At 51.6% G+C, this 23,996-nt stretch overlaps 1 protein-coding gene across 3 annotated transcripts; it reads right to left on the reverse strand.

The window, feature by feature from the left end:
- Window positions 1-955: 955 nt before the first annotated feature.
- On the reverse strand, window positions 956-21,630 carry PLA2G5 (phospholipase A2 group V). 3 transcript variants are annotated; one of them, XM_029949889.1, is made up of 5 exons: window positions 21,421-21,630; window positions 6,442-6,491; window positions 5,117-5,261; window positions 2,301-2,407; window positions 956-1,571 (listed from the first exon to the last, which is right to left on the reverse strand). In XM_029949889.1, the coding sequence occupies exons 2-5, from the start codon at window positions 6,479-6,481 to the stop codon at window positions 1,447-1,449; spliced, it is 417 nt and encodes a 138-aa protein (XP_029805749.1). In that variant the 5' UTR covers window positions 6,482-6,491; window positions 21,421-21,630; the 3' UTR covers window positions 956-1,446. The 3 variants fall into 3 exon arrangements, with proteins under 3 accessions (XP_029805749.1, XP_029805746.1, XP_029805748.1); XM_029949886.1 differs by lacking the exons at window positions 6,442-6,491; window positions 21,421-21,630 and adding an exon at window positions 6,216-6,421; XM_029949888.1 differs by lacking the exons at window positions 6,442-6,491; window positions 21,421-21,630 and adding an exon at window positions 6,193-6,421.
- Window positions 21,631-23,996: the final 2,366 nt, after the last annotated feature.

The raw sequence follows: 23,996 nt of genomic DNA on the forward strand, positions 1-23,996 counted from the left end.
ACATTCGGAGTCATCTCGTAAAATTAAATTTTATTTTGAAAATGTTCAGCATTGGAGCTTTTTAAATACAGATCCCATTTATCATGTGGTTGTTTTGGGGTCTGTCCGCGTAAGGAAGCCAAAGGTCCTTTCTTGGAAAGGACTCTCCTTTGCTTTGGACTGTGTCCTGTCTTCCTGCAGTCCAGGCTTCAGACACCCTTTCTTTTATGAACTGACAGATGAGATGGGTTTTTTAGAATCCTCACTCGGTAAAAATAAACCCTTTTGATGAACTCTGTTTTTTTAAATGTCCTGCTCTGTGAAATCCCAGAACCTCAGCGTTCCTGGGTATGAATCCAAGTGGTCTTGGGATTCCCACTTTACATTGCAAGAAATGTTATAGTGTTGTTATTTTTCTTAAAGAGAAACCGGAAATCAGAGAGGTTCAGTAACAAGCCTGAGGCCACACAGCTGGAGGAGCCAATGCTGGGGTTTGAATGTGGCCCTCTCTGGCCTGGAGGCCCAGACTGGCATGGTTGCCAGTCTCCTCTCCCCGACCTCCACAAGGAAAACAGAAATCCAGTGCTGGGCCAGGGAGGAACCCCGAGGTTTAAGGAGATGAACCCCAAAGAAGACTCAGATCTTGTGCCAGGAAACCTTCTGTTGATAAACCTGCACCTTCTATTCCTGAAAATCTGTGGTGAACTTTGAGTTGAGTGTCCCAGAGGCAGAGAAGGAGGTGCAGACGATTCCCCCAGGGCAGAGGAAAATGCCCCTGTGGTTTAATTTGTCTTAAGAATAAATTTTATTTAGGGGCATCTGGGTGGCTCAGATGGTTATGCATCCGACTTCGGCTCAGGTCATGATCTCACAGTCCGTGGGTTCGAGCCCCACGTCGGGCTCTGTGCTGACACCTCAGAGCCTGGTGCCTGCTTCCGATTCTGTGTCTCCCTCTCTCTCTCTGCCCCTCCCCTGATCATTTTCTCTCTCTCTCTCTAAGCCCCCCAAAATAAATAAACATTAAAAAATTTTCTAAAGAATACATTTCTTAACAGCTCTGTGGCAGAATTTTAGGGGGTCAATTTTCCTTCTTCCTGGGGTAAAAATTCTCTAGAGGGTCGTAGCGATAATCCTACTGCAGAAACTGAAAAGTAAACGTATCTTCCCGGAGAAGGGGCGCTGTCCTCAGAGCAAACGGGGAGACAGCAGCCTGGGGTGAGGGCCAGGCTCTCAGCATCAGAGGGCTAATCTCTCAAGGGGAACTTCCTGGGTCCTGTGACCAGAGTCCTTCTCCTGGGACTCTCTGGACGTGGGGTGCGGCCATGGGGCTCCGCCAGGCCCCGCGGACCATGGAGAGAGGAGGAGGTCCAGGACCGCCAGCCTCTCTCGGGAACCCAGCAGGGTCAGTGAGCTCTGCATAGTAGAAGCGGGGGAACGTTTGGTCAGCAAGGTGCTCACTGAGGGCATCTAGTAGCAGAGGATGTTGGGAAAGTATCGGTAACGGGGATTGTAGGTTCTCAGGTTCCTCTTGAGGCAGTAGACGAGCTTCCGGTCACAGTCACAGAGCTGCACTTGGCAGAGGGCCCCGAGCTCTGCGAACAGGACACCAAATGCAGAATGAGGAAGGGAAGACAGGCTCTGCCTCCATGGCCTCCTGGGCTTGCTTTTTGTGCCAGCTGACCCCCCCCTCCACCCCCACTCCCAGTCTGCTTCCTGCCCCAGCAAGCTCTCAGTCTGATGAGGGAGGCACGGCGTCTATACTGGGGAATGTGTGATCTGATGGAAGAGGCCTAGCTGCTGCCCAGGGTGAGGTTTCAGCCCAGGGAGACACAGCCCCCGCCCCCTGGGAGCTCCCAGTCTGAGGTAGAGGCACGTGCTCTCCTCTTAAGAATTCCCACTCTGATGGTAGAGGCAGCCCCTGCTCTGGAGGAGTTTCAGTTCTCACAGAGGAGGCACCACCCTCAGACTTAGCTCTGAGCTCGGCCAGACCTGAGCTTGAATCCCAGCTCTAGCTACGTGCACCGGCGAACCTCCGAGCTTCAGTTTCCTCGTGTAGAATACGGGACTAAACATGCTCCAAAAGGCATTTTGGGGAACAAGAAAAAGGAAGCATGCAGAGCATTTGGCGCCTAGAGAATGCTCAGCCTGAGACATTCCAGCCCTTCCCCGGAGGTCACACACAGGTGCAGACATCTTGCCCCTCTTGTGCCCGGCTCTGCCCTCCAAGATACAGGCTGGCTGACTTTGAGGGGGCTGCTGAACTCAGAGCCAGCAAAGACCCAGGCTCCCTCAGGGGCCGGAATGGGAACCCCCAGCCTTACCACAGGTGACCAGTCCCCGTGCAAATCTGTATTTGTATGATTGTGTCCGGATGTGGCAGCCTTTCTCCTCCAGCCGCCCATAGCAGTGGTCGTGCGCCCAGCAGCACCTGTCAACGCAAGATACTTAGAACCTGAGTGGCCGGGGCACGGCACTGCAGCAGAGGCCACTGGGGTGGCTGTGGTCTGGTGACAGGAATCTAGTGCTAAGGCTGAGTACTTCTCTGCTCTTCCACTGGGGGTTCCTGCCACGGGCCAGCGGTTCACCGACCCACTCTCTCCTATGGGGTAAGACTACATTTCCCAGCCTCCCCTGCAAATAGGCATGGTCACACAGTTAGATTCCGGCCAGGGGTGGGGGGAATCCTGCGCAGAAGTGACAGACACCACTTCCAGACCTACTCGGGAAACTGTCCCACACTGTCCTCTCTCTCTCTCTCTCTCTCTCTCTCTGTCTCTCTCTCTCTCTCTCTCTCTCTCTTTCTCCCATCTCTCAGCTGGATGGAGATGACTCAGCAGAGGACTCTGAGGCCACAGGAGAAGGCAGAGCCCCAAGATGGAAGGAGCCTGGGTCCTGGGATGAACACGTGATTCACATGAAACCATTATGTGAGCAAAAACTCAACTTCCTGTGTTGGGTGTGGCAGATTGCATCTTTTAAAAATTGACTTAAAGAGAAAGAGAGAAGGTCATACAGCGTGTTTGCTTTTACCCCACATCCAATTTTTCCTAGTACTGACGTCTTATATTAGTACAATCCGCTTGTCACAGTTAACATACCAGTATGGATGTTGTTGACTAAATTACTAACTAGCTAAACATAATACATCATTATTGATTCTTTAATTGTTTTTTACAATTACTCCAAAAAACTCCAAAGTTTGTTTAAATTTCCTTAGTTTTCACCTAATTTACCTAATGTCTTATTTCTATTCCCTTCTATTTACCTAATACCTACATTACATTTAATTGTCATGTCTCCTGGAGTGCCTGGGTAACTCAGTCAGTTGAGCATCCGACTTCGGCTCAGGTCATGATCTTGCGGTTTGTGAGTTCGAGCCCCGAGATGGGCTCTGTGCTGACATGTTGGAGGCTGGAGCCTGCTTCGGATTCTGTGTCTCCCTCTCTCTCTCTGCCCCTCCCATGCTCATGCTCTGTCTCTCTCTCTCAAAAATAAATAAACATTTTTTAAAACTTAATTGTCATGTCTTCTTAGGCTCCTCTTAGCTGGGACAGCTTCTCACACTTTCCTTGTTTTTGGTGACCTTGACAGTTTTGGGAGTACTTACTGGGCAGGTATTTTGTAGGATGGTCCTCTATGGGATTTGTCTGATGTTCTTCTTATGATAAAACTGGGGCTGTGGGCTTACTTTGCTGCTCTAATTATTCCGGCTTTGGCCATTGGGAGCCCTCCCAGTTGGCTCCGGTGCCCCCTGACATAGATCCCTATTGTGTGGGGGGGTGGCTCTTTTTAAAAACTTCCTTACGTTTTGGCCTTACATGAGACTCCAGGTTCAACCTGTATATTTCCTGCCCGCTGTCCTAGAATCAGCCTTGTCTTCAAGGAGTCTTGGTTCTTTTTTTTGGAGAATGGTATCAGAGACAAAGCCTGGGCATAAGAATTTGCTTATTGGGGCACCTGGGTGGCTCAGTTGATTAAGCATCTGACTCTTGGTTTGGGCTCAGGTCACAATCTCATGGTTCGTGAATTCAAGCCCCACATCAGGCTCTGTGCCTACAGTATGGAGCCTGCTTGGGATTCCCTCTCTACCTCTCTCTCTCTGCCTTTCCTACACACACTCTCTCTCTCTCTCTCTCTCTCTCTCTCTCAATAAATAAACTTTTTTTAAAAGTTCCTCATTGCCAGTGGGATGTGTCTTTTGGGTTCTTCCAGCTGACAGAGCAAAAAATATGTCTGCACTAACCCATGTTTGTACGCACATCTGTACATATTTCAGTATGTAACCACCTGCATCTGCATTAAGCTAACGAGGCGTTCGTCCTGACATCTCCACCTCTAATCTGTCACCACAGGGAGGGAACTCCCCCTCCAGCAGTGGGAAACTTGGCTCCAACCATCTGCCATCCCTTTGCCTCATGGCCTCATTCCATGATCCATGCCAAGCGTCTCGGAATTTTCCAAAGAATACTCTCTCCATCTCACATTCAAAATTCTAGAACTTTGACACTTCCCGATCAAGAAGTGGAATCCAGGTCCCCTCCCTCTCAAAGCCTTTGGAACTGCCTCCTCCAAGTGACACCATAGAATTTTCTAGACCCTTTTGTCTTGCAGTCTTAGGATACTCACTCTTGGAACCCAATAGTCACTGTGCTGTGTGCGGAAGTCCAAACAAACAGCCTTGGAGAGGCCTAAGTGAGAGGAACTGAGGAACACAGCTTCAGCTCAGGGCCCAGCCAGCAGCTGGCGACGGCATGCCCGCCATGGGAGTGGGCCATCCAGAAACTGGATCGTCCTGCCTCAATTGAGCTACCCAGGGTGAGGGCGGGTGGAGCAGAGACAAGCAGTTCTGCCAAGCCCAGCCCATACTGCAGATTCTTAGCCAAATGAATGGTCATGGTTACTTTAAGCCACTATATTTTGGGGTAATACATTAGGTAGCAATAGACCCACTGATACATTAGGTCTCCAAGATGGAGACGTTATGTACTGCAGGCAAGTCTGTCAACCTCTCTGAGATGGAGCTGTCTCACCTACCCAAGGATGCTTCAACATCATCTTCCGGAACGGACGTGGAATTAAGTGAGATAACGGGGGTGCAGAGCCTGAGCGCAGAGGAGAATTATGAGAATCCACTCACCAGTCGGTGCCGTCCTTGGGGGTCCCCCGACCGCCCCAGCCACAGTAGCAGCCGTAGAAGCCGTAGTTCGTAAAGGCGTTCTTTCCGGTCACCTTCTCGATCATGGACTTGAGGTCCAGCAAGCCCCCTGGCACAGCAGGCACACCTGGAAGGCAGCCCCCAGCCCCCGGTGAACACGTCACGCTTGCCCCAGGCCCGCTCGCTCCGCGGGCTCCCGCCCCTGTCCTGCCCTGGGACTGACGGGGCCCCGGGCGTCTGCCTCTCCTTTTCCCTGTTAGTGAGACAGGGACAGGAGAGGGGAGGTCAAGCGGCAGAGCTAAAAGGCTGGGCTTGGAGGACGGGCAACGTGAGTTCCAGCCCTGCCTCTGCCGCTCGCAGCACATGATGTTGAGCGTGTCGCTTAATCTCTCTGAGCCTCGGCCTCCTTGTGTGCAGATTTGGGGGAGGCGGTGGGCTAAAGCGAAGGGCTACTTTTTGGAGTCATCCTGAGGCTCGAAATGAGAGAAAGGATGTAAGTTTTCAGCACAGTGGCAGACACCACGTGAATGGCCAGGAAACATCCGGTATAATTAATATGGTACCTGTATGACGCGGGAAGACAGGTGCTTCCGATCTCTCCTGCCGATGCACACCTCCCTCCCGCAAATAACCCCATTTAGAACGTAAGGCACAGAGCCTCAGAGCAGGGCGGGACCCTTCGAGATCACTGAGGCCGGCTCCTTCACCTTACGGATTGGGAAACAGTCCGTTTGGAGGGAAAGGGTTTCACAGCGAGCCGGAGTCTCCGTTCCTGCCCTAGCGTCCCGCCCTCCATCAGTCTCCAGGATCTGGCAAGACGTCAAAGATTAGGACAGCCTGGCAGAGGCTGTGGACATGGTTTGTGGGGCTGCACCGTCACCTCCAGCTGGGAGGAGGTGGCAGGTGGGGCGTGTGCAAAACCCGGGCCACCTCAGCAGAGAGCAACCCATGGGATGGAATGGTTATAGAAGGGACTTGTTTTCATTCGGGCTTTATTTTATTTCATTTTGCACCAGAGTAAAAAAAAAATACGCCTCCCACATTTGCAAGACACATACTGTCCACCTAGCACAATCTTTACCCATCACCAGGTAGAATCAGGCCACAGCAGCCCCACCAGTCGGGGTGATGTGACTCTCATCCATGTCACAGAGGAAGCAACAGAGGCTCGGAGAGGCAAATGCTCTTGCTGACAACGGTGCAGTAAATGCAGGGCTGACATTCAAACTCAAGTCTCTCTGACCTCAATGTTATTGTTCCTAAGGGTGGAAGGTCACACGTTCAGAGGTCATGGGGCCAGCACTTACTACAAGCCAGGAACCAAGCCAGTGTGAGAAGACCCTTCATCTCTGGGGTTCTGGAAAAGAAAACACAGCCCATGACACACTTCTCAAGACGTGCCCCCATGGTGCATTCTGACCCACCTGTTGGTCCCTGCCAGGCCCCACCTCTCCTGTTAGCCCGTGGGGTCACCTCAGAAGAGCATTCGTGGGGTCTGATCCCCCAAAGGGGGCAGGAGAGGGCTTTCCCACCACAAATGCCCCAACGCGATTGTCCCCTCTGCAGAAAATGGCTCAAAGTAACCAAAGCAATAGACAGCATGTTTCTTAAATGGAGATTTGGTGGCACGCGTGAGAAATAGCAATTGACACAGGCTGGACATGGCCTTGATGAAGGATGCAAGGACCAGACAGGAAGGGAAAAAAAACCAAAACCTGGACAAGGGCAGCGATGATGCAGGAGTGAGAGACGGAGGGGCAGGCATGGTGTTAAGTCCCTTTGACCTCGTGGTGCTTGGTTGCTGGTGTTCAAGGATGTCTTCCCTGCGGGTGTCTGAGGGCAGAAGTGGGTGGCTCTGCCCTCTCTCCCAAAACGGAGAATAATGCCCGGCCCCGAGGGAGCACACGGGGAGGAAGCACGAGCCCTCCGGTGTGACCTGCTGTCAGGGCCTCGTTATGGCTTTGAGTCCCCAGCACTTTTGCCTTTATGGGCCCCTTCCTCCAAAAAAAAAATGCTTTTTAGTTTTATTTTCCAGCTATGTTGGTATGGAAGCAAATACAATCCAGGCTCGGTTCGTGATTGTATATTCGTTATTATTACATTCATTTTTCCCCTTCCTGACTCTAAAAGAATGAAACTTAAAACGTTTCCACGGACCTCAGGCACTGTGCCTACCTAGGGAACAAGTGGACCCTGGGTACTCATGAACTTCGCGAGCTCCGGAGGGGAGGTATCCCTGCATCCATGTTGCCAGTGGAGAAATGGAGGCTCAGGGAGGTCATGGAACTCTCCAGAAGTCACACGGGTAGTAAGAGGTGGAAGAGGGCTCAAACCCACGCCTGTGCACCTCTCACTGCACCTCACGGCCTCCCTTCACAGAGGAACGGCCTCCCTTTGAGCCATGGGGCTGGAGGCCCCAGCTCCCTCCCCACACCTGCCTCCGGCAAACAGGAATCACTGGTCTTGAGTCCCAAAAATCACACCCAGAAGGCATAGGAAATTCCATGTGTCTTGGGCCAGTGCCTGATTCTAACTTGGCCTCAAAAGCTCCTTACCGGCGGCTGGCTATTTCCCTTCCTGCTCCGGATCCCAGAGTCCTTGTTTATCTGCAGCCTGCGGTCCGTCCGGGCTTCCCCTTCGGTGCCTCTGACCCTTGAGCTCAGTGGTCCCTTGTGCAGTGCTCTGCCCAGAGCCCCTGGCACCTCCCAAGGCCTGGCTCTGTACACACAAGCTGTGACCCCCTCCCAGGGCTCCTGGCTCCTGGGCTGGCCTCTGCATGCCATCCTTTGTCCAATAGCTCCTCTGAGTTCCAAGAACATTCCTGAGGGTTCTGTCTACCCCTGACTTCCACCCTGAGGGCTCTGACCAGCCAAGGAAAATGGCCCTACACCCTACAATTCCACACCAGTCTTCCTCAGCTGCTTTCCGGATAAAGGGGCCAGTCACCGTGTCCGGGCACCCACAGTGCGCCAGGTTCTCTGCACTGCTCCTTAAGCCTGGTGAGGACCCCAGCAGGTGGCTATTGTGAAACCTGTGGGCACTGTGTCTGTCCCTTCAGCAGTCATTTGTTGAATGAGGGGACAGCAGTTGTTGACTTTACAGATGGGGAAACCGAGGCTCAAGAAGGGGATGTGCCCAGCAATTCAGCCCAGGAATATACTGCCCTTCACTGCATTCCTTTTCCATATGGGATGATGCTTGACGTCCTGGGGACCTTGCTGCGCTGGGAAGAGACAGCCCCTCCCAGGACCAGCTAACTCCTAGAGGTAAAGTAAGACTCCCCTGTGAGCGTGGCTTTCAGATGCAAACCAGCCAGTGGACACTCACACCCCAACCTCTCTGTCTAGCTCTCTCCCACCCCCCGCCAGTATTTCCTCTGTCCTGTATCACCCCAGGGCCAGAAGCAGACAGCGAGGACCCCCAGGCAGCCCAGAGTCTGCTGGAATCGTTGACTCCAAACTGTTGACCCTGCCCTGCCTTGCCTTTCCTGTGGAAAACACTAGAAAGGCTCTGGGCTGGGCTTTCTCTCATTTCTTCTGCTCCTGATCTACCTGGTGCTTCCCCGTGTGGCCCCGCGTGGTGTGATGTGTCCCCTTCTCTCAGAAACTGGAAGTAACAGACTATTCTTTTTTTTTTGAGAGAGAGAGGGAGAGCGAGAGAGAGCACAAATTGAGGAGAGAGAGCGGAGAGAGAGTGAATCTTAAGCAGGCTCCATGCTCAGCTCAGACTCCTGCGTGAGGCTCAATCCCACAATCCTGGGATCATGACCTGAGCCAAAATCAAGAGTCGGACACTCAACTGACTGAACGACCCAGGTGACCCCAGACTATCTTTTAAATGGCAACCAACTCTTGGTCTATTGGCCTCACCATGTACCGGAATCAAATCAAAATCCCAGGCACATTTTATCTTATTATTTTTTTTTTTAATGTTTTATTTATTTTTGATACAGAGAGAGACAGAGCATGAGAGGGGGAGGGGCAGAGAGAGAAGGAGACACAGAACCAGAAACAGGCTCCAGGCTCTGAGCTAGCTGTCAGCACAGAGCCTGACGCGGGGCTTGAACCCATGAACGTGAGATCTGACCTGAGCCGAAGTCAGAGGCTTAACCAACTGAGCCACCCAGGAGCCCCTTATTTTATTTTTTATTTCCAATGTTTTACTTATTTTTGAAAGACAGAGCATGAGCAGGAGAAGGGCAGAGAGAGGAGACACAGAATCTGAAGCAGGTTCCAGGCTTTGAGCTGTCAGCACAGAGCCCGATGCTGGGCTTGAACCCACGAACCACAAGAGCATGACCTGAGCGGAAGTTGGCCGCTTAACCGACTGAGCCCTCCAGGCGTCCCTCACGCACGTTTTAGAGCAGCTGGGACCAGGGCTGCTGGTGGGGGGGTAGCAGCAGGAGACCCCACAGAAAGGGATCTGAAAGCCCACAAAGAGGCCTCACACGGGAGGCGGCAAGATGCTTAGAAAGTGCTGCCCCAGGGGCCGGAGCCCAGAGCGCCCCCCAGGAGAAGGATGTGGGGCTGGCTATTTTTATCCAGCGACCACAGAGGGAAATGAGCAGCAGCCACAAGATAATTTCAGAGTAAAGTGGTAGCTGAGGTCATGAGAGGTGGAGAAAGTGGAGACAGACAGCCTAACGGCGGCATGAAAACATGGGGGCCGAGGAGCGGCTGGGTCGCCGGAGGGACCGACCCTCCGAGTCCACATGCAGTGGCCCCCCATTCTCCAGGACCCCTGGGTCAGGTCTTGGGCTAGACAGGACAGACAGGACCAAGTCCCACTGCCTAGCAGGCATGTGACCTCCCCTCGATCTGTCGGGGAGGCATCGGGGGTCAGGGGCCTCCGCTCCCACCCCCACTCCCTCCCTGTGCCCTGCCCCCCCCACCCCAAGCAAGGCAGCCCCCAGAACGAGATTCCTCACCAGGGAGACCTTCTCTCGGTGTCAGGCCTGCAGAAGAGACAGGGGCTGGGCCTGTGGCTTTTAAAGGCCTCTCTGCCCGCAGCCTCCCACGCTCCTGGCCTGGCCGGGTGGCTCCAGGAGCCCCGACGGCTCGCAGGGGAAGCCCTGCTTCTCCCCCGACCACCCCTGGGGACTCAGTCCCTCTCTGCTCAGAAGCAGCTACTTCCCAAAGTGTCTCTCGGTGCATCAGTGACTTTCAGCAGAGACACCGAAGAGGGTCTGGCTTGGGCCATCCGTGGTCCAAGCTTCTCCACGAGGGGAAGGGGGGTGAGGAAGGCTGGAGCCCCCACCCCCGCCCTGCCTCCCAGGGCAGCCTCCCTCCGCCCGCCACCCTGCATCTCTGTCGAGTCCTCCAGCCCATGGCTCCTGCTCATATTTCATCTCGCCTCGCTGGGCCTCCGCTCAGGGGCTGCCATGGCAGCCAGGCGGCCCCCTCCCCGGCCCAGCCCTCGTCCTCTTCCTGTTGTTGCCGGCTTGCCAAAGGTCGCCCTGCTCCTGGGCTGGGGAGGCCCAGCAGCCTGTGAAAGGCCTGCTCTGGAGATGCTGGAAAATGTCCCTTGCGCCCAGCTGGCACCTCCCTGCTGGCACCAGACTCCTTACGGAATTCCTGCACTCCTTCCTCCCTGGGAAAGAGAGCCCTCCAGGCTCGCCGTTAGAGACAGGCAAGCTGGAGCCCCGCTCAGCCGCTCAGTAGCTGTGCGACTCCAGGCAAGTCACTACCCTTCTCTGTTCCTGTGAACTATGAGAATAATGCCACCCTGCTGCCTCAGAGGCTCGTGGTGAGGAACCTACTGTAAAAAATAAGGCCAAGTGGGGAGGTGTGTGGCTTGTGGGCTGGCATCACAGACTCTAGATCAGCTTCGAGTCCTGGGTTCAAATCCTGGCTTCCCCACTACGAGCTACCTCTCCTCCGGGCTGACTATAATCCGCCTGCCTCCGAATCCTTGTTAGGATGAAGTGACTGAATGCATTTATAACAGAGCAGCGGCAAAATAATGCTCATAAGTAAATGACGAGCAACCTTATAGAATGTCCCGGAAGAACATAAGCAGTTGTTACTATGCTCTATTCACGTCCGTTAATCTCTACCCACCGCCCCATCCCTGACCCATGTGCACACTTTTCTGAAAAGACATGGGTGTGAGCTCTTGACTTCTTTTCTCTCCTTCCTCCAATCACGGCCCCTCCTCCCAGGCCTCAGGACCCTTCTCCTCCTGAGACCTAACTACTGGGCACCCCGCGGAACCCTGGGAATTCAGTTCAGTTCAATACAGAAAGTCTACCACATGCAGGGCCCTGGGGGGGATTCACTGTGAACAAGACTGAGCCCCCCGCCCACGGGCTTCCCTTTGGGTTGAGGGAACAAAGAGCAAAGGCATCAAATAAATACAGGCCAGTAGGTCAGGGCTGACAGCCGCTATGGAAAAACTCCTCTCTGTTCCGCTTGAACTTCTTTCCACCAGATCCTTCCTCCTCCTACCAATACTCACGGGCCTCGCCATCCTAAACCAAACAAAATGAAGCCAGAGAAAAAACAGCAGACCTGTTTCTCCAGTTTTCTTTTTTCCACTCTAAAAGCCGAATTTCTAGGGGCGCCTGGGCGGCTCAGTCAGTTGAGCGTCTGACTTCAGCTCAGGTCATGATCTCGCGGTTTGTGGGTTGGAGCCCCGTGTCAGGCTCTGTGCTGACAGCTCAGAGCCCGGAGCGTGCTTCAGATTCGGTGTCTCCCGCTCTCTCTGCCCCTGCCCCGCTTGTGCTCTGTTTCTCCCTCTCTCTCAAAAATAAACATTAAAAAAAAGCACCAAATTTCTGGACGGAGAACTCAATGACACTCCCTGAACAAACAATTGGGTATGGGCATGAGGAGAAAGTTCAATGTCAGGTCAGAGAGTCTGAGCTTCAAGTCAGACAGAACTGGATTCACATCTGGGTGTCCCCTCTGACTGCCTGAGGTCACCTGGCCTCCTGAGGCCTCCCTTGTATCCCCACCTGCAGAGCAGGATAAGAACAGAACCAGCTTCGTTCTGTAATTGTGACAATTCAGTGAAATGAGGCAGGCAGAGAGCTCTGCACGGTGCCTGGCACGTAGGAGGCGTTCAGTGAGTCATAACTATTATCAGTACAATTGCTGTTATGTCCTTGCACTAACCTGAGAGCCCCATGAGGGTAGGCACTTGTGTCTGCTTCACTCCCGTGCCCCCCACACTTAGCACACAGTAGGTGCTCGGTTAGGTTTGCTGAGTGAATGCAGGACTCCTCCAGCTCTAGCTTCATACCCGCTGCCCCAGCCCACACTTCAAATATAATAATTAAATATATATAATAAGTACAATCCAAAGACCTGTGTGATAGTCTAGCTCAGTGCCCCACAGGAACCCCAGAGTCAATCTCATTGTCTCCCCCACAGCCCAGCCCCTCCCAGCTCCCCTGCTTCCGGTAATGAATCCAGTCATTCACACCTCAGCGACTACAACGCCCCAACTATTTCCACCCGCCTTGAGTGGAAGACCCTTGAGGGCAGGATCCTTCTCTGATTCATTTCTGACCCCAGCACCTAGAGCAACGTCTGACACCTGGTAGGTCCTCAAGAAATATCTGCGGAATAGGGGGGCACGTGCACCCCAATGTTTATAGTAACACTTTCAACAATAGCCAAAGCATGGAAAGATCCCAAATGTCCATCAACTGATGAATGGATCAAGAAGATGTGGTTTATATATATAATGGAGTACTACTTGGCAATGAAAAAGACTGAAATCTTGCCATTTGCAACAACAAAGATGGAGTTGGAGGGTATTAATCTGAGTGAAATAAGTCAGTCAGAGAAGGACAGATACCATATGTTTTCATTCATATGCAGCACTTGAGAAACTTAACAGAAGACCATGGGGGAAGGAAGGGGGAAAGGTAGTTATAAATAGAGAGGGAGGCAAACCATAAGAGACTCTTAAATACAGAGAACAAACTGAGGGTTGAGGGGGGTCTGGGGTGGCGAAAGTGGGTGATGGGCATTGAGGAGGGCACTTGTTGGGACAAGCACCGGGTATTATATGTAAGTGATGAATCATGGGAATCCACTTTCAAAGCCAAGAGCACACTCTATACACTCTATGTTATCTAACTTGGCAGTAAATTATATTTAAAAAAATATTTGTGGAATAAGTTAAACATCTCATAAACATGCCTATTCTCCGGCACCTGCTCTGTCCATCTTGTGCAGACTCGTCCCAGGGCTGAAGCCCCACTAAGGCCAGCCAGAGACACTTAGATACGCTCTCATCCTGACATCAGAGCTACCGAGATGCCCTTGGCCTCATCGGAGGGTTTGCGACCTCCCCCCCCCAACCCTTCCAAGGAGTCTGGCGTATAGAGCAGGATGGCCCGGAGCTCACTGGCACACGGTCCACACTGAGTCCTCCTCCTCCTCTAGGAAGCTTTACCTGATTCCCCCTTCTACAGGAAGACTGCCTGTCTCTGGGATGTTGTAGAACTCATCACACATTCTTCCCACTTTGGCACTTCCTGTTGGAGGGAGTTTTGAGGCTGATCACTTGGGAAGGAAGGAGAGAGGATGTCTGGGTGGCTCAGTCATTAAGCATCTGACTTTGACTCAGGTTATGATCTCATGGTTCATGAGTTCGAGCCCCACAGAGGGTGAACACAAGCTCCACTTCTCTCTCTCTCTCTCTCCTCTCCTCTCCCTCTTTCTCCCTCTGCCCTTTGCTCACTTGTGTTGTCTCTCTCTAAATAAACTTAAAAAGGAAAGAATGAGAGAGGGACTCAATCCCCAGTGAGCGTCCACTGTGCCAAGACAGGTTCACTGTTTGGGATCTTGAATCCTCACAAAACCTCCTGGGCCGTTGGGACCCATTCTGTAAGCAAGAAAACTGAGGAGCGATGTTAGAGAGCTTACAAATGGCGGACCCAAAAATCGTAAGCCTGGCCTGTCACCCAGTCCACATTCTTGCCACTACACAAAGGGGTAGCCACCCCCGCAATAAAGACATAATGATCATGATTCTCACAGGACATCTGACCAGTGTCACGTGATTTCCTTATAAACAAGATGGAGCAGTAAAAGCTTGCGTTGCAGTCAGAGCTCATAATTCCTGATAATTGCTTGATGGGCAGAACTAGGTCTTAGGTTACGAACTCTCAGCCCAGGGCTCCAGGCAGGGCTAGGAAGGGCTGTGCATGTCCTACGTGGCCGCTCAAAATGTTGAATTAGTTTGCTAATGTATAAGTGTTAAGAGATCTCAGACATAAATCCAAATTTCTCACTTCTCTTTAAAAGTCTTGGCAATCCTGCCTCTAGATTCCCCTGTGGCCACAACGGCCAGAGCGGAGAAGCAGCGCCCCCCATTGGCTGGACATGGTTTAGCTTTGCCCTGGTCTCTGCCATTCCTTACTGTCTTATCCCCACCTGCCTCACTGCTACTTCCTGCCCGGAGGGCCCTCTAGTGGCCTGTCATAGAACTCGGGCCTGAGTCCTACCCTCACAGCTCGTTATGATCTCATGGTTCATGAGTTCGAGCCCCAGTGATGGGAGTGACACCTTTCAGAGCAGAGACCATCTCTCATGCAAACTTGGGTTGCATGTGCTGAGCTCAAAGCAAAGCAGTTGCTCAGTAAATGCACATTAGGGGCACCGATCCCAGGACAGGGAGCTCGCTGAGGGCTTTCTAGAAGAAAAGTCACCTGTACTGAATCTTTTACAGTGGGTTGGAGAAATCAGAGCCCTCGCGCACTGTGGTGGGGATGTAAACTGGTACAGTCGCTGCGGGAAACAGTACGGCAATTCCTGAAAAAATTGAAAGTAGTGGGAGCGCCTGCGTGGCTCAGTCGGTTAAGTGACCAACTCTGGATTTTGGCTCAGGTCGTGATCTCACGGTTCGTGAATTCAAGCCCCGCATCAGACTCCGAACTCTGACAGAGGGATTCTCTCTCTCTCTCCCTCTCTCTCTGTGCTCGTTCCCTCTCTCAAATAAATACATAAACTCTTAAAAAATTAAAAGTACAATTACCATATGACCCAGCAATCCCACCTTTGGGTGTGTGCCACAAAGAATTGAAAGCAGGGTCTCAAAGAAGTGTGTCTGCACACCCCTGTTGATAGCAGAATTATTCACAACAGCTTAAACGTGGAAGCAACCCAAGAGCCTACCAACAGGCAAATGCATAAAGAGACTGCAGGCTATCATACAGTGCGACTATCACTCAGCCTTTAAAAAGGAAAGAAATTTGGGGCGCCTGGGTGGCTCAGTCAGTTAAGCGTCCGACTTCGGCTCAGGTCATGATCTCATGGTTCGTGGGTTCGAGCCCTCCATCGGGCTCTGTGCAGAGCCTGGAGCCTGCTTCAGATTCTGTGTCTCCCTCTCTCTCTCTGACCCTCCCCTGCTCGTGATGTCTCTCTCTGTGTCTCAAAATAAATAAATAAATAAATAAATAAATAAATAAATAAATACAAACCATTAAAAGGAAAGAAATTCTGCAATGCGCTACAACAAGGTTGAACCTTGAGGATGTTACGCAAAGTGAAATCAGCCAGTCACAAAAGCACAAACGCTGTACAATTCTATTTGTAGGGCACACTTAGAGAGTCGTCAACATCACACAAAGAGCGAGTGGGCTGGGGGCTGCCTGGGCAGAGGAGGGAGGTGGGGGAGTTAGTGTATAGTGGGAGCGGATGCTCAGTTTTACAAGAGGAGAAGAGTTCTGGCCGTGGGTGACGGTGGTGGTCCTACCAAATTGTAAGTGTATTTCATACCACGGAACTGTACATTCAGCACAGTTAAGACGGTAAATTTTAAGTTGTATGTATTTTGCCAGAATTTTAAAAAATTGGAAAAAAACAAAGGAGTGGATCAGAGTTCACTAGGCAAGGATGCGAGGAACAGCGCATCCCGGGTGGAAGGAACAGCCTATGCGTCACAATGGCTCATCGAGTAACTATGTAATCACCGGCTCCAGCGGGGGGGAAGAAACGCCCTGATTTTTAACATATGCCAGTTGCTGTGCTGAAAACGCTCACACCCTGGGCAATCTCACTGCTCACAGGATGTCACCGGAGGCAGCATGGGGAAGACGTGCACGGTGCCTGCTGGTGACGAACCCACGTTCTGGAACCACCACTTATTAGCCATGTGACCTTGGCGAGTCTCTCAACTGCTCTGTGCCTCGGTTTACCAACCTCAGTGATGGAGACAACCATGTGACCTGCCTCCCCTCCATTCTGGGTTGATCCCTGGCAGGCGTTTAGAACTGAGTTGCCACATACTAAGGGCTCAATGAAAGTGGGCGATTTTTCCTAGGAAAGTGGGGCCTCCGTGTCATTTCTCAGGAAAGGGAACTTTGTCTACGTGTTTTGCAGGCCCGGAGGAATGGTGGAGGGGCTGGATGAAGAGACGAAGCTGGGTAGGTCACCAAGACCCTGGGGCGTCAGCCTAAGGAGCTTGGACTTTTCTCCTGATGGTGTCCCAGAATGGCCTCGATCAAGACCAGGATGAGACACGTTCCATACGAGATGAAGAAGTCCTACCCCCCCAAACTGAAGCCCACAAGGACAGGGTGCGATGGCCCAGCTCGGCCACCAGACCTGTGACCCGAGCCTGCTGTCACTCAGACGACAGAAGCAGCCATAGTGTGAGGCCTGCAAGCAGGGCTCCTGGCCAGACTCATGGAGGGTGGGGGGTTGTGCCTGGTCCTGACCCCCATCTGAGAGCCTTTCTGGAAAACTAGGGGGTGTCTGGGCCACAGGACGCCTGTCAGATGGAGGGATCAGGGGCTGGCTGGTGTTTGGAAGGGTCTCGGGGCACCCAGTCTCTGTCTCCAAATTCTCAGGGGCTGCTGAGGGGGAGAAGCACCCTGGTTGTCCCGTGTGGCTCCAGATTCCACAGCCAGCAGCCGGCGAGGATGCCCGAGGAGGCAGATTGGGGTTCAAGCCCAGGACGTCTTTTCTAGCAGCCCAAGTGTCCTGGGAATAGAATGAGCCGCGTCTTGAGGGAGGTGAGCTTCCCGTCCCCAGAGGCAGTTTTTATTTGCTGCATTTTAGGAACAAATAGAGTGCAGAAGGTGGGGATCGCAGAGGTGGGACATGCCCCCCCCCCCCCAACACTTGACCTCTCTGGAAAAAAAGCTTTCTTTAAGTTACAGGAACACGAGAGACCTGTCAACAGCGCATGAATGAGCTTAAGTCAATTACGGAGCGGAAGTTCTAGTCTGTAAAAGGGTAAAAAAAGTTACAATTTAGCAAAATTTTAAAAAACACACCGAGAAAAGTCAGGAGCATTTCCTGCTCTGCGGCACGGGGAGAGCTGTCAGATACTCTGTGCCCCCTGCCTCGGGGGTCTCCCCATCCCTGACGTTGATTCATGCCGCAGTCAGGGTCAGGGCTGTGGTCAAGAGCCACATCAAGTGAGTGGGGCGCTGCCTGGATGAGGCTCAGGACAACCTCCAGCTCTGACGTTCTGTGACAGCGCATGCCAAGCACGACATTCAAAGCGCGCCAAGCTTTTCTACTGAGGGCTTTGGCACTCCCTGCTCCCCCTGCCTAGAATGCTAATATGTAGCCTTAGCATTAGTTCCAGGTCTCAGCACAAATGCCACTTCTTCCAGGATGCCTTCCCTGACCACCTCCCTAAAGTAGCTCCTCCTCCCCCAATTAAGCTCATATCACTGCTTTCCACCTCCATGACCCTCACCATCATTTTTAACTCTCTTTCATATTTTCTTGACTTGTTTAGGACTTCCGTCTCCTATCCCTTCCTCTACAGGCCAGGAAGCTCATCAGTCTTTTCCCCAGATTTTCAGCAGCTAGCACGTAGCCTAGTACATGTATGGTGTTGGAAACTTATCTGTGGAATAAAGAATAATGGGGGGGGGGAAATGAACCAAGACTTGAGGGAGTAGCCAGCCTCACCAGATTTCAGCCATTCTATGAATCAGCAGTCTGCTCTAATGATATACACAGGGGTGCCTGGCTGGCTCAGTTGCACCTCTTGATCGCAGGGTTGTGAATTCAAGCCCCACATTGGGTGTAGAGATTACTTTAAAAAAATTAAATGAAGGCATGTTAACTAACTTGAATTTAAATAAATAAATTAAAAAAATAAATTTCAGGAGTGCCTAGGTGGCTTGGTCAGTTGAGCGTCCAACTTCGGCTCAGGTCATGATCTCACGGGTGTGGCTTCGAGCCCCACATCAGGCTCTGTGCTGACAGCTCAGCCTGGAGCCTGCTTCGGAATCTGTGTGTCCCTCTCTCTATGCCCCTTCCCCACTTGTGCTCTGTCTGTCTCTGTCTCTCAAAAATAAATAAATGTTAAAATTTTTTTAAATAAATAAATAAATTTCAAAAAGTCATACACTAAATTGAAAAAAATAAAGAAGAAAAATAAATAAAATTAAGGTACACACAGCCAGTCTTACCGTGGGCTCAATCTGTTCCTACGTGTGTAACGGCTATTTTTCAGTAACAAACTCATCTGTCTTCCACCAAAACCTTTGCTGAAAATGCAAAATCCAAACACCCACCTGATAGCGAATCCCTGCTTTGTTTTATCTTTGAAAAACCAATTAAACTGTTCATTCCCAAGGAACATACTTTGAGCTAGCCTTCCTTTTTGTCTTTGTTTCCGTTGTCCTTGCATACCCAGAATGTCCCTCACTGTCTTGTTTTGCATTACAAAAACCTACTTGTTTTTCCACTCTGCAATGTCACTTTTTTTTTTTTTTTTTGGAGAAATCCTAGAACAGGCTGATTGGCGAGATCCAACATGGCGCCCAGGGTTCTAGGCTCATGACCCTGACACTCACAATGCCAGGCACTCCCGCTTCTCTCCAACCTCGCTGCAAGCCAGCAGCTGTTTCTGGAGCAATTCCAGTGGGCAGAGCTCCAGCTGGGCACTGCGGGAAACAAATGCGAATCTAAGTCCCTCAGCCTCTCTCTGCACTCCAGAGTTTAGAATCCAGCGCTGTCTGTTAGGGTGGGGGAAATGAGAACAGGCCTTTGAAGGCCCATAAACCTCGAATAACATTTGCACGCCTTCCCCAGGCCTAAGAGGAAGTGTGTCCTCCTTGCCCGGCCGGGGTGCCTGGCTTCCTCCTCTGTCCCTGGGCCAATCCCTCTTCTTAACCTCTAGGTCAGCACGAATCACCTGCTTCCAGAGTCAGAGGTGCCTGTCTCCCCTCAAGAGGCATGTGGCCCTTCGTCCGGCCCCACTACCACCCTTTCCGGCCTTGCCATATACGCCACCCCTGCTCCCCAGTGCGTTCCTGGGAAGAACACTTTTTGTTCACCAAATATATCGCATAGAATATGCTCTTTGGCAGGTGGTGATAAACCCGCCGGAGGACAATTAGGCCGGGAAGGGGGACGGGAGTACCGTGTGCCCGTTGGGAGAAGGAGTCCCATGGTGGGCTTTGGCAGTTTAAATAGGACACTCAGGGGGGCACCTGGGTGGCTCAGGTGGTTAAGCGCCCGACTTCGGCTCAGGTCATGATCTCACAGTCTGTGTGTTCGAGCCCCGCGTCAGGCTCTGAGCCTGCTTCGGATTCTGTGTCTCCCTCTCTCTCTTTTTCTCTTTACTCCTCCCCCAGTCACGCTCTGTGTCTCTCAGTCTCAAAAATAAATAAAATTGTTTAAAAATAAATAAATAAATAGGGTGGCCAGGAAAGGCCCCACTGCCGAGGTGACATTGGAGCAAAGTGACAGAGGAGGTGAGGGAGCGGGCCCCGGGGAATCCTAGAGAGGAGCATCGTGGAGAGAGAGGAGAGCCTGTACAAAGATCCTTGGGTGGAAACGCGGCTGTGAGTTGGAGAAACAATAAGGAAATGAAGTCTTCCTTTGCCGAAAAGGCTTCTTGTCAACCCACCACCCCACCGAGACCAATAGGTCCCCTCTCTGTCCCCAGGCACTCTGTGAGCTCACCCATCACTGGATAAGCATAGTCTATCACAGTGTCTCTCCGACTGCGAGCAACCTGGGGACAGGGACTGTGTCTTTTATTTTGCCGTGCCCAGCGCCCAGCGCCCAGCATAGGGTTTAACATACGCTTATTGACTCAAGTGACTCAATCAATGAATGAACGAAGTAGACGGGGAATCTGTGAGGATGCGTCCTCCATGTCTATGCGTGCAGCACCTAGCACACAGCACAGACTGGGTCTGCGAAAGGGAGGTTTGCAGAATGACTAATAAAAATAGCGAAGGCCTACCAACTGCAGTTACCATGCTGGCTCATCCCATTTCACTTTAAAGTGATCCTATGAGGTGGGCACTGCCACCATATGCCCTCTGCAGATGAGGACATAGAGGCTCAAAGGGAAAGAATTCGCACGCGGCTCCTAAGCAGGAAAGCCCTGACTTGAACCTGATAGGTCTGACCTCCAGAGGCTACATAAACCCAGCCCACAGCTCAGCTGCCTTCCAGAGAGAGGGGACTGGGCCTGGGGGGAAGGAGGGTGATGGAGGCCCCAGGATGAGGCCAGAGACGTCTCCCTGTAAGGGCTGGGGTGGCACCTTCCCAGTTCTGCTTCTCCTCCCGCGGGGACCAAGGTGTCCTCATACAGTAGGTGCTTCAAAAAGTTGAAGGAACTGGTGATTATTCTTTTTCCCAAAGACGAATACGTTCTTGCCGTTTGCATTAAAAAGAAATTCAGGCAAAGCCTCAGATTGACATAAACACAGATTCCAACTCCAACTCTCTCCGTACCCATGCCTGCCTTTGCCCCCTTTTCAGGGACCACCTTCCGGGTAACCTCCGGCCCCCTTTGAGTGGGGGAAGCATTAACATTAGTCAAGGAGAAAGAAGGGAGCCTCAGGGAGGCGGGCACAGCTGCAAGGGGGAGGCTGAAGAAGTGGGAGGGTTTGGGGGAGGGGAGGAAGGATAAGCATATTCCAGACCTGCCTGGGCTGGGTGCCATGAATGAGGTCTCACAAACTTTCTGATAAGGTCCCAAGAAAAAGTCAAGGACAAAAATCTTTGGCAGCTACTCGGTCAGAACCTCCCTCACTCCTGAGAGCTTTATCCTTCCTCTCGTAAACAATATGGATTTGCTCGCTCTCTGTCCTTGAGATCCACTCTCCGACTCCGTGAGACCAGGGCCAGCGTCTCTTCCAACTCCCGAAACACCTTCAGGTGCAGCCTTGCATCCGGAAGGACCACACCTCTCACAAGGCTTGCCACCTTAAGGGAAAGGGACTCCAGAGCCCTTGGGGACTCCAGCAGGGCCTATGCCTTGCCCACAGTCCCTGGGGACACCCCCTGGCTCTTCCCCCCCTGCCCCGGCCCTCCCAGGATAGGCAGCCTCACGCCGTCACTGACCTCTCTGGCCTGGCCTCCGCGCTCGCTCCTGCGGCCTGAGCAGCCCCATCGGGTCCCAGGCCCTGCGGCTCCCTGCCTCCCGCCACAACGGGGAGCTCCACAGGCTGTGAATCCCAATCGACTCTTGGTCTCCAGAATCTTAAAGGTGTGAATGGGAGCAAGTGAAGACAGGCCTGGGGGTTTTGAGAGACTTGTGCCCGCACCAGCGGGGTATTCCCTGCTCAGCGCACCCCCCCCCCCACCTTCACAGATGCAGGAAGTCCAGGCAAAACCCAGAGCCTGGGGCTGGCAGTCCTCCCAGAGGGGCCTGGGCAGTCACCCAGAGAATTCCAGCGGGGGAATGATCCAGGTCACAGCCTTATCTGGCTTGACAAGGCCTTTGCTAATCCCCCCCTCCCCCAGCCTGGAGGAATCGCCCCCACCTTGGCCCTGAACTCAGAACTCCCTTAAGGATCTGACAGTCTGCTAAGTGGCTATCGGAGCATCTGGGGTCCTGGGTCTTGGCTGAGACGGGGGCATGAACACAGAGCCGGGCGATGGGACACCCAGGAACACAGATGGGGGAGTCGGGGTAGAGTGGAAGGTACTAGAGCCATCGGGGAAGCAAACGTACTGGAAGCGAGCTCTGAGGGGACCTGGGGCAGAAATGCAGTGGTGTCTACACTCACTCAAAAATAATTTCCTGAGTACTTACTCTGTGCCAGCTGCGGGGTACAGAGATGAATGTGGGCGGGGACTCTTTGTTTGGAGTTTAATGGTAGAGACAGCACAGGAATGAGCAGGCCACCAAAAACAGTGCAGAAGTGCAGGGAGGGTAAGGCCAGAGCAGCAGCGTGGAGAAGGACTCCTTGCCCGGGCCAGCGGGCGCTGGGGAATAATAGTAACGGCAATGCTGCAACGCTCATGGTGGTATTAATGCATGTGGGGTGCTTACTGTGCACCAGGTGCTGGGCTAAGTGCAACACACAATTTAACCCCTTAATACAGACATCAGCTCCGTGGGGAAAAGTGCTATTCAGACACGAGTTTCCAGGAAGGTGGCCAAGGACACAACTAACCAGAGGCTCCTGTGAGCCTAGAAGGTCTCTGTTCAGACTGACAACTCCCAGTTTGACTGCTAGAGTCCTTGTCTCAACACAGACATTAAATCTTTTTTCCCTCAACTTCAGAGAGGAGGAAAAAATCATTAGAAAAACAATCTAGAGATGCGTAAAGTCAAAAGTGAAACTTCCCCACATTCACCCAAGATAATCACCAATAAGAATAATTTTTCTTTCTGTTTGTTTTTGTCTCCATTGGCTTTTCTGTGGGTTTCAGGGTTTTGTTGTTGTTTATTTTTTAGTTTAGTTTTTGTTTTTTAAGAATTAAAGCCTTATAGATTAAGAGGAAATTCCTCATTGCCCCTTCTCTAGTCCTGTTTCCATCCTTCCTTCCCTGCTCCTTCTCTGCCCACAGGTAACCAGATTCTGAAATTGATGTGTATCTGTTATGCCCAGATTTTAATATCGCCCCCAAAACCAGAAACTGCCAGGGAGACCGAGTCACGCATGCAAAAGCAAAGGGTGGTTTTATTATGGGCTTAGGCTAGCCGAGCCTAAGCTCGGGCTCACAGACTTCACCAGCGCAGCAGATCCGTGCTGAGAGCCCCAAACAAAGGTGGGGCAGGGCCTTTATGGGTTTGGGAAGGGGGAGTTACAGGAAATTGTGACACAGGTACAGGGGTCCACTCATTATGATACAATATTATTGACAGCAGGTTTAACCATTCACATTCCCTAGAGTATTTGTTACTTTTGGCGGGACCCAATCACAACAGTTACAGTGTTAACCAATCACAGAGTGGGCCCAGGACCCTCATGTAGAGCGTGACTAGTCTTAGCCTCCATCTTTAGGCCCGCCCTTAGAAATGTTAAGGGTGTTAGCTGGCCTTTCCTGATAGGGTGTGACAAGGGTGGTCCATGTGTGCCCTTCTATTGTCTCATGGAGTCAGTTTCAGACCTGCATCCTTACATATCCAGTCCAGAATTATGCTTCTGCTGTATACATGTAGCCAAAACAATATGTAACTTACTCTCTTTCCTTCTTTCCTTCCTTCTTTCTTTCTTTTTTCTTTGCTTTTCTTTCTTCCTCCTGCTCTTTTCTTTCTTTCTTTCTCTCTTTCTCTTTTTCTTTCTTTCCCTCCACAAATGGAATAAGACTTCACATTACACAATCTGCTTGGTCTCTCAATCCATATTAATCCCTCCAGGTCCGATTTTTTTTCTTAGGTATATATCAAAATGGCAATGTTGAGTCATAGAGTATTCACCTTTCCTTCCTAAAATTCTATTTTGAAAAATTTGAAATTCACAGGATAGTTGCAAAACCCATAAAGTAAACACCCCATAAACCCCTTGATTCACCAATTGTTAACATTTTGCTACAATTGCTCTTCTTCTGTGTCACACACACAAAGGCATTGGAGGATAAATTACTGAGATTTTACCCTAAAGAATTTAGCATCTACCATCTAAGGACAAGGCATTTTCTTGCATAACCCAATACAATATGGCACTCAAGAAATTCAGCATTGATAC

The sequence above is a fragment of the Suricata suricatta genome, chromosome 8 (assembly GCF_006229205.1).
Source record: "Suricata suricatta isolate VVHF042 chromosome 8, meerkat_22Aug2017_6uvM2_HiC, whole genome shotgun sequence".
In the NCBI taxonomy this organism is placed as follows: domain Eukaryota; kingdom Metazoa; phylum Chordata; class Mammalia; order Carnivora; family Herpestidae; genus Suricata; species Suricata suricatta.